At 47.7% G+C, this 9,575-nt stretch overlaps 1 protein-coding gene across 8 annotated transcripts; it reads left to right on the forward strand.

Annotated features, from left to right (window-relative positions):
• Positions 1-103: 103 nt before the first annotated feature.
• Positions 104-8,013, forward strand: LOC121935436 (T-cell surface glycoprotein CD3 gamma chain-like). Of its 8 annotated transcripts, none has more exons than XM_042476958.1 (7): positions 109-331; positions 1,471-1,613; positions 2,297-2,329; positions 4,720-4,932; positions 5,360-5,491; positions 7,002-7,048; positions 7,280-8,013. In XM_042476958.1, the coding sequence occupies exons 1-7, from the start codon at positions 135-137 to the stop codon at positions 7,343-7,345; spliced, it is 831 nt and encodes a 276-aa protein (XP_042332892.1). In that variant the 5' UTR covers positions 109-134; the 3' UTR covers positions 7,346-8,013. The 8 variants fall into 8 exon arrangements, with proteins under 8 accessions (XP_042332898.1, XP_042332893.1, XP_042332899.1 ...); XM_042476961.1 differs by lacking the exon at positions 109-331 and adding an exon at positions 857-1,035 and having other exon boundaries at positions 1,257-1,613; XM_042476962.1 differs by lacking the exon at positions 109-331 and adding an exon at positions 857-1,035.
• The last annotated feature ends 1,562 nt before the right edge of the window (positions 8,014-9,575 follow it).

The following is a 9,575-nucleotide window of genomic DNA, read 5'->3' on the forward strand; positions in this document are numbered from 1 at the left end:
CTGGGCGATATTAGCCTCCCAGAAGTGCCCCCGCCCCGCCGTGACCCCTGACCCCGCTGCCTGCCTGAGGGATTCTGGGAGTCACCTGGGCGTGGCGCTTGTCTTTGCATTCTCTTGGCTTGTTTGGGTTTCTTATGTGTTTCGCTTTGACGGTCTCCTCCTCTCCAGTGGTTCAAGGTGACCACTCACAATCAAATAAAGTGTACACCGACGTTAACACAGAGACACCCCCTGAGTGCCTGCTTTCGGCCAGAAGGCGATGGAGGGGCCTAGGCTGGCCCAATAGCCCCAAAGGAGGACAAGGGCATGGCCAAAGCAAAGCGGAAAACAGGCACAGAGATGCGATTCACTGCTTCCTAGCCACCATGCTCAGAATGGAGGACCTTTTGGAATCCCAGAAAGATGGAATGCAGGATGCGACTCTGGTCACCTGCACAAAGCAGAGTGGAGGCTGGCATGGACACACACTTCTCCCTGGTTGGCCCCTGGAACTGCCTGCCACAAGACCATGGAGGAGAAGGCACACCGTTTGCCTGCCCTTCCATGGACACAGGCAGCTTCTGGGCTTCCTATGAGGCCCCAGTGGGAAACGGTGTGGAGCCTCCAGCAGAGCCTCCCCTGGGTCTGATGCCAATCTTCCTGGGCACCTGGGGACCAGAGAGGGCCTTGGCCATCTGTGGCACCTGGTCAGTGGCCAGGTTTTAGAGCATGGGGAGAGCAAGGTGCGTCCTCTGTCCAGAGCAATCTGGTAATGCTTCAAGAGAAAACAGAAGGAAGACACAAGGGGCATGTTAAATGCCCTTTCTGGGCAAACTGCTCTGCTCCCATCCGAAGGGCAGCTTTTAATTGGTAATACTCTTGTTTAAGCCTAATATTCTCTTTCCTTGTTCCAGCTAATTCTCTTTCCAGATGACCCTGCAGGCGTTATTTCTGGGAGCGCTCAGAACTGAAAGCAAACTGGTCCCATTTCCTTGCCCTGATGTAGAATCCAAAATGTTCTTCCTTGTGAGACATTCACAGAAGGGGCTACTAGGGGTGAGACAAAAGATAGTGGACATGTCTGCTAACCTGACACTTTCTCCTACTTTGCCACCAGTTCTTTCTGTGTGGGTTTGGGAAAGTTTCTTGCCTAATGCAGAGTGAAACAGATTCTGACTCCTCCTTTGGTTCGGCTGCGCAGAAGGGAGAAGGGCCAAAGTCAGCCCTGCAGCACAGAGGTCTCTTGGCCATTCTCTGTTTTCCACTCCTTTTTTCAGAAAGGGAGCTGTTAAGGGTGATTCAGCTGCATTTCTCAGAAAAGAGGCTGCCTCGCACCTCTTGACATTTTCCGCTCACCTAAGGCCTTGCATTGCGAGAGGAAGGGGAGGCATCCACCACGGGCTTCCTGTGCCAAGGGACCACAGAGACGTTCCTTGTTGCTTTTATGCACAGCAAGCAGCCAAGGCAACATTCAGATCTATCCTCATCCAGGTTGTTTTGCAGACTGGGAAATTGTCGTTTGGTGCTTAAAGAGGTAGCCAGGGCATCCAAGTGTGCAACTCCGAAGAGGGACTCAAAGATGGGAAGAGGATGGTCTCTCTGGCCTGCGGCTGTCCTTGGGCTGTTCTTCACAGGTAGGGCTCAGAGGTCACCAGCAGAGTGTCAAAGACTGAAGGCCATGTGATCAATGCCTGGTCTCAGCATGGGAGTGAAAGGGAAATCAGGGCCTCTCATGGGGAGGAGGCAGAGAAAGGTAGCCAGACCATTGCTTTGAGGGGCTGGTTGCCAGGGCTTGCTTTCCCGCTGAGCATTTGCCTTCCCTCATGCATTAGACTTCAAAGAACCTGCACATCTTGGTGCCAGGTCAAGCACTTGAAATGAATGTCTCTGCCATTATTATTATCGTGTGTGTGTGTGTGTGTGTGTGTATGTGTGTCTGTCTTCAAGTTGCCTGTCAACTTAGGACAAGCCCATGCATTTCAAAGTGTTTTCTTGGGCAGGGAATCCTTGGAGGTGGTTTTGCTGGTTCCTTCCTCTGAAATATAGCCAACAACACCTGGTATTTGTTGGCAGTCTTCCATCCAAGGACTAACCAGGGCTGATTTCGCTTAGCTTCCATGACCTGATGGGATCTGGTGCCTTTAGAGTATTTAGAGCCTTTTGTACTCCATCCTGAAATAGCAGTTGTTACCAGTTACACACATGAATGTTTACTGAAGTGTTCAGTCAGGGCTAAACCCTGCCTTTTTCCCCCAGTCCCAGGTGCAAGAAGCTTGGCCCATGTTTCTTAAGGTGTAACTATCCCTCTTCTTCTCAGGCATCTTCACTGGGAATCCTGAATCTGGACAAGGTACATTGCATTCTAATTTCTCTGGGGAGGGAAGGCTGAGCAACTTGGTGTGATCCACAAGCATGTTGCAGATGTGCCCCCAATCCATTAATTGGCAACCTGGCAAGGCCAGCAGGGCCAGTAGCAGCAGCACCAGAGATCTAGGAGATGCAAGCATCACCTCCAGGGCCAAAATGAAAGGTCTCACACAGATACATAAAATGCACAGCCAGGAGCTGTTCCCTCACTGTCAGACAAAGCATGCCCCTGGCTGAGCATATGGCATCTGGTAACCCTGACTACAGGTAAATGATGGAAGAGTGGAAATAAGAGAGAGAAAGGCTCCCAGCCTGCCAGGACACCCTCTACAAAGTAGAGAACCTGTGTTGGTGGGGTGACTGAATCTCTGGGAGGGGGGACCATTTACTTGGGAGACCCTCTGTGCTGTTCACTCAAGGGATTTCTAGGTGGGGCAGGGAGACGGCAAGTCCTACCTGAAGCCCTGGAGGGATATAGCTGCCAACCAGTACAGGTAGAAAAGGAGGCCCTTGCTAGAGCAAATGGCTCAAGAGAGGCAGCTTCCTCTGCGCCTCCACTTCTTGGGCTTGGCACTTCTGTTGAGAGATTCTTGGTTTGTTTGGGTTTTTTGCTTGCTTATAAAATCAGAGAGTTGGAAGAAACCACAAGAGTCATCCAATCCAACCCCTGCCATGCAGGAACTCTGAATCAATGCATCCCCAATAGATGGCCATCCAGCCCCTGCTTAAAGATCTCCAAGGAAGGAGACTCCACTATGCTCTGAGGGAGTTTGTTCCACTGTCGAACAGCTGCTCTGAGAACAGGACCCGGAGCAAAGGATGGAAGCTCCAGGAAAAGAGATTCCACCTCAACATTAGGAAGAACTTCCTGACAGTAAGGACTGTCCAACAGTGAAACACACTCTTTCCTCTGAGATTATAGTGGAGTCTCCTTCCTTGGATGTTTTTAAACAGAGGCTGGATGGCCATCTGTCGTGAATGTTTTGATTGAGAGTTCCTGCATGGCAGAAGGGGGTTGGAATGGATCAGGGCCCTTTTTGGGGTTTCTTCCAACTCTATGATTCTAGCCCTTATTGTCAGGAAGTTCCTCCTAACGTTGAGGTGGAATCTCTTTTCCTGCAGTTTGCATCCATTGTTCCAGGCCCTGTTCTCTGGAGCAGCAAAAAACAAGCTTGTTTGTTTTGTTTTTACTATTCCCCTCTTCCATCCATCAGTTCAAAGTGACTCATAATTAAAATAAAATTTAAACAATTAAGACACTGAATAGAAGCATAAAAGATAATTCAAAACACCATTTAAAATGATACCTATGAAAGTAAACTCAGACCCATGTGTAATAGGATTCTTAAAAGCCTGGACTTCTCTCACTAAGTCCACTGGCTTGACAGAGCAGAGAAAACAACAGGACCCAGAAGGCTGAGAATCCAGATTTGTTTAATGCGGGCAAAAGTCCTCAGTGGAAATCAAGTTCCAAAAAACTGAGGCCCCAAAGCAAAGAAAATGGCTGTTCATATAGGTAATTTCAACAATGAGGTCCCTAACAATGTATTCTATTGGCTGGTTCAAAGTGCAAACGTACAAATCTTTCTTTCAATCAGGACACAGAATTCTGAATAATTTAAAATACATTTTTGACTCATTTGGAATATTCCATCACTCTTTATCACTCATGTGTTATTTCCTTCATTCAAGGATGTTGTTCCTAATTGTTTTGGCTTTCAAAGCAAGCTAGACGCCTTTGATGCTTGCAAATTTGTTCTCTAAACATTTTACTGCATATCCTATTCAGCACTTTCTCTCTTACACACACAATCTTGACTCCAGAAAGCTCATTTCTATATCCATGGTGCAGCCATTTCTATAAATCTATAGTGGGAATATTAATATTAAAAATCCATCTATCTCACATGCACCCAGTTAAAAGCCTATGGTGTATCAGGCAAGATCCAGGTGGTCCAGTTTCCAGGACTGCTGGGAAAAGTGTGCCTGGTCCATGGGCCCCAGGGGCCACGCAGTCTTTTGCCCCCCCCATGGGGAAATGGGACATTCTTGTGCCCAACTGCTGATGCCCCCATAGCTGCCCCGAACCCACCGAGAGGCCTCCATGCCTGATTAGTGCAAAGGGCCAGGGATACAGGGTTCAACTTCTTATGTTGCTTGGGAGGGGTCCGGTAGCCCTTCTCTGGCACAGGCTCGTGCAAAGGCTTCCACCACACTGGAGGCCACGTTTCCCTTACAGTGGTCATAAGGACAGATCTCCTCCTGCCTCCTGTTCCTGAGAGATGTGTCCTTGTCAGAGGAGGACTGGACGATGGATGGGCTGGTTCCCTCTGCCTTTCTCATCCCAGCCCCCTCCCCATGTTCCTCTTTCAGACTTAGCCATCATCGTGAAGCCTAAAGGAACAAACATCACATTGGAGTGTAAAGGAGGGAGCAGTGAAATCAAGTGGAAGAAAGATGGGAATCCTTTAAACAACATGGGAAAGGAGCTGGCCTTGGGGTCTGCCATGGATGACCCAAGAGGCTTCTACCAGTGCTATGAAAAAGACCCCAAAAAGAATGCCTCCCTGCAGGTCTTCTTCCGGAGTGCGTGAGCCTTCCTCCCCCTCTCCCTGCCCTCAGAGATGCATCTGGAGGGCTTCACCCCATGGGCACCTAGGCCTGGGTTGGCGGCCGGCCCCTTGGCCCTTCTGGTGTCAGCCTGGGCCTGTACTGGCCACCGATGGGGAGGGACATAATCTTGCCAGCTACGTCTAACAGGGTGAGTGGGCCTTGGAGCTTCAGCCACATCCTGCGCCCCACTTTCTGAGGTAGGATGGGGCCGGGTGGGGGCGCATCCACTTGCATCCACAGACCCAGAGCTGCAGTAAAGGGATGAGCAGTTTGCACAGGCTCAGGGGCACCCTCTGCTCCGAGGGGCTCTGACATTCAGGCCAGACCTGGGTGTGCTGCTGGGCAAGTGAGGTGGGTGGGGGATGCTGCCTTCTCAGCACTCTCCCCTCTCATCCTGCAGTGTGCCAGAACTGTGTCCACCTAAACCTCCCCACCATCTTGGGAATCCTCCTGGCCAGCCTTGTGGCCACCCTGTTCTTGGCTTTCCCTGTGTACTGCATTGCTGTAGAGGAGCCAAGCCGACGGTCTCAAGGTGAGAGCTGGGCACTTTCTGGGGGCAGGAGGCCTCCCTCCTCCTCCATGGTGCTAGTGTTACAGCCGTGAGACTCCTGGGCAGGGGGCAGGAGAAGGGCTGCTTTGTCTGGTCGCAGGAGGGCTGGAATGTAGAGGGTATGAGATACAGATTTTTTTCCCTAAGTACCAAAGTACCAAAACAAATTAATCAGAACAAAACAAGTGAAGCAGCAATTTCCAATTTATTAATTACAATCTTGCAAGAAGGGGTGTCTCAGGCAAGAGGCACACCGCCTGAGGTTTTACACAGTATTTATAAGACATTTTCTGTTACAATATTTCTATCTCATTTTTTTATGGGCCAGATCTAGACATATGATCAATTTTAAGACCACCTTTTCATGTATGTAAAACTCCACCCATAGCATATCTCATCATACATCTCATGACCATTTAAATTAGCCATTATAAATTCATAGGTGTGTTTTAATATTCATCACCCCCCATTACGCATGCGCAAAAGGGGATATCTCTTGACTTTTAGTAACCCCACCAAATAAATAGTGTTCTTGACATTTAATGAAGATGGAGCTCTCTTATCAGTTGGCTCCAAAAACTGTTTTGCCTCCTTTGCAAAGTTGTCCTTCCAGGTGCAGTCTTTCTTATTTATTTATTTATTTAAACAGAACACTTAGCCATTTTGATAATCTTTAACAGAGACAAAAATACTATTTAAAATAACTAAGTCCAGCATATTTTATAAGTGTATCTTATTTATTATCAAACATATAACCCCCCTTTATTCTTATAAAACAATATATTTAATATTTAATAAATAACAGTGTTATAAAAAGCTTATCTAAAAACTCTTTCTTTTACTAACTTATATATTTTTATAAAATTCCCTTTCAGTTAAAGGGCCTCAGCTGAGCTTTACTCAATCCTATTAGAATAGATATATTAATTATAATAATATACGTGTATATATGTGGTTCCATATTGTCTATACAGTCGGCCCTTCTTATACACGGATTTTTTATACACGGATTCAAGCATACACGGTTTGAAAATGTTCCAAAAAAGTATAAATTTATCTTGATGTTCCATTTTTTATAAGGGACACCATTTTGCCATGTCATTATATTTAATGAGACTTGAGCATACACAGATTTTGTTATACACGGGGGATCTTGGAACCAAACCCCAGCGTATAACAAGGATCCACTGTATATGTAATCTAATTATAGCATACGATTATTTCTTTCTACGCTAGTCATGTGTTTCTAACTCTTATTAAATCTTATGTGTTTGATTCAAATCTATTTCTCTCAGAGGGCACCCGTCCTCCCTCCTCCATGGGGCCCCCAAAGAGATACCTTCCCACACCTTACAACGTGGGCACACTCTCCTCCTTTTTCTCCCTGGCTCCAGAGTGGTGTCTCCCCCTTGGCTGACCCAGCCATTCAACCTGTTTCCCAGGATCTAAGGTTTCCTCTTTTCTTTTTGTTCTTTCTCTGTTTTTGGCACAGTAGCTTCCGATAAGCAGAACCTGTTGGCCAACGAACAGCTCTATCAGGTGAGTGCTTCACCTCCCTCCCCACCTCCCTGCCATGTAGGGTGGCCTGGACTTGCCCCCAGGAACCCTTGGTTTTGCCCAGCTCTTCAGCCCCAGGCAGCCTGCAGATTGCTTGGCTCAGCACCTCTTCTCTCAGCTGCTTCCTCCGCTACCTGCTCCAAGCCTTTGTGCCTCAAGCAGGTGAAGGAGAACAGGCCCGGGATCTAAAGGCAGGCCTCTCTTTCCCACCAGCCTCTTGGAGAACGCAACAATGGGCAATACAGCCATGTTGGGGTTGGCAAGACACGCCACCGGTGAAAATTGGGTGAAGGAGGGGAGAGGCCAGTCTGCTCCTGGCATTCCTGACTGTCTCTTCAGCTTGCTTGAACTGATGGATGACAGCTCCTGCTTCAGCGACCAAGACCTCCAGATGGAAAATGGCTTCAGGCAGTAGAGGAGAGTGCAAAGATAGTTTGACTCTTGCTGTGCAATTGTTTCTTAAGGTGACCAGGACAACCCCCTTTTCCCTCTCATACTGGCGGAATGGTAGACCTGCTCAGGATTTTAATCAGGCCTAGCCCTAAAAAAGATCAGTGAGTAGGATTGTGGAGTGAGGGTCTGTTTCTTTGCTAAACTAAATAGCCAATAAAGAAGACAAGGGGAGGGGTATCCTCTCTGAGCATGTTAAAAGAAAATCCAGGTCCTGCCTACAGCTGAATAGGGCCAGGTTATGCTGCAGGACAGGACTGAGAGTGAGACTCCTGAGTCTGGTTCTTGGGGAAGTCCTTGCTTTAGATGCCTAAATTTAGGAGCAGAAGATGGAGACTTTCGGCATTTTTGTTATTGTTGTTGTGTGCCTTCAAGTTGTTTTCGATTTATGGCGACCCTAAGGCTGTCTTCTCACAATTAAAGTCTCTTGCATGTCACCCCCATCGGCTTTGCAGTTTACGTCTCCCTCAATAAAGGCATTGCTTGTTTGATTAAAACCTTGCATTCTTGGATGGTCTGTAGCCAAAAGGACCTTGAGTGGAAGCATGACCCCAAAATCTGAGGGCTACTTTGGCACAATCAGAAGGTGGTGCAGCTGCACAGTGGAGAAGAGGGGAACTGCGCAATGGGCGCCATTTGTGCTATGACATGTGCACTGTTTGTGTCTTCCTCAACATGCAGCTGCACTTGTGCTCCAACCGCATCCTGTGGAACAATAAAAGGACGGGGGGGGGGAGGAGATGTGGGGAGCGAAACAGTTCAAGTGCTCTTCTATGGGACTACAGTTCTTCCTCCCCACGCAGCTGGTGTCATTGTCAATTTGCCTCCTTCAGTTTGGGCTCAATGTGGATCCTGTCCTATGGAGAGGCCAAGGCTGGCTCTGCCATTAGGCAATGTGTGGCAGCAGGTGCCTCAGGCAACAACTTTGGTGGGTGGTTGTCAACATATGGTTTGTTAGCTGCTTTTTTCACTGTTGTGTTTTTATGGCCCAAGACAGGGAGACACCCCTCAGGGCCTTTCTGTTTCCCATGCCAAATATGACATGGTGAGCCTTGCAGTCAGGCCCAGTTCTTGTGTTTATTTTATATTAAATGTATATTCAGGGCAATTTGCAATCATAAAACATCAGGACAATCAACAAAATAGCAACCAAAACAATTATGAGGCTCATTTCAATGTTAAAATATTAAGATTGTAGAACAGATAATAAAAGCAACTCATGAAAAGATAGAAGCCCTAGCCCAAGGGGAAGGTTTTAGTTTGGCATCTAAACCTGCATAATGAGAGTGCCAGTAGGGACTCCCATGGAAGGGTACTGGAGGGAGCATGTCCAGTTAAGATGGACAAGCTGTTGCCCTGGACACCTCCAGCACCTGGTCTGCCTTCATTGCAGAGTCCCCATCATGGCAGATCTGAGCAACCTTTCTTTGCAAAGACAACCCAAACTTGTCACAACCAGAAGTAATTGAGCATTCAAATAGATCTTTCTTTTGCTTGGTCTGCAAAAGGCCACAGACCAGGTAAAACAGGCCTGTGAGGATGCAGTGGGGGGTCAAAAGCAATAGTACTTGTTTGCCATTGAATCACAAAGTGTCACAGGTATAAAGAAAGATTGACAAGTTATAGCACATTCAGAGGAGAGCTGCCAGGGAGAAGAGGACTCTGGAAATCAATTCCTATGAGGAAGCCTTGAAAAAGCTGCTGGGCATGTTCCACCCCAAAGAGAAATGTCTTAAGAGAGACTTGATGGTGCTCTCCAAATTCCAGAGAAGCCATCATGCAGAAGATGGAGCCAGCTGGTTTCCTGTTGCCCCAAAGAGCAGGAGTGGAATCACCAGGTGGAAATAGCAAGGAGCAAAGCCAAGGCAGATGCTGGAAGGGATGTCCTAATTGTCAGAGCTGTTATTTCAGTGGAACAGGCAGCTGCTTTAGGGCCAGTTGGAAGGATCTCCTTGGCTGGAGGCATTCAAGCAGAGGCTGGAGGGTCATCTGACTGGGATGCTGGAGCTGCCTCTTCCACTTTGTGTGTGAGGATGTGCCTTCAAGCTGCCTATCAACA

Source organism: Sceloporus undulatus, chromosome 6, assembly GCF_019175285.1.
Source record: "Sceloporus undulatus isolate JIND9_A2432 ecotype Alabama chromosome 6, SceUnd_v1.1, whole genome shotgun sequence".
Classification (NCBI taxonomy): Eukaryota; Metazoa; Chordata; class Lepidosauria; order Squamata; family Phrynosomatidae; genus Sceloporus; species Sceloporus undulatus.

Coding starts and splice junctions, on each gene's coding strand:
- LOC121935436 (XM_042476958.1), top strand. CDS start 135: ATGTGTTTCGCTTTGACGGTCTCCTCCTCTCCAGTGGTTCAAGGTGAC. Junction 332..1,470: donor CAAAGCAAAGCGGAAAACAG/GCACAGAGATGC, acceptor ATCCTCATCCAG/GTTGTTTTGCAGACTGGGAA. Junction 2,330..4,719: donor GAATCCTGAATCTGGACAAG/GTACATTGCATT, acceptor TTCCTCTTTCAG/ACTTAGCCATCATCGTGAAG.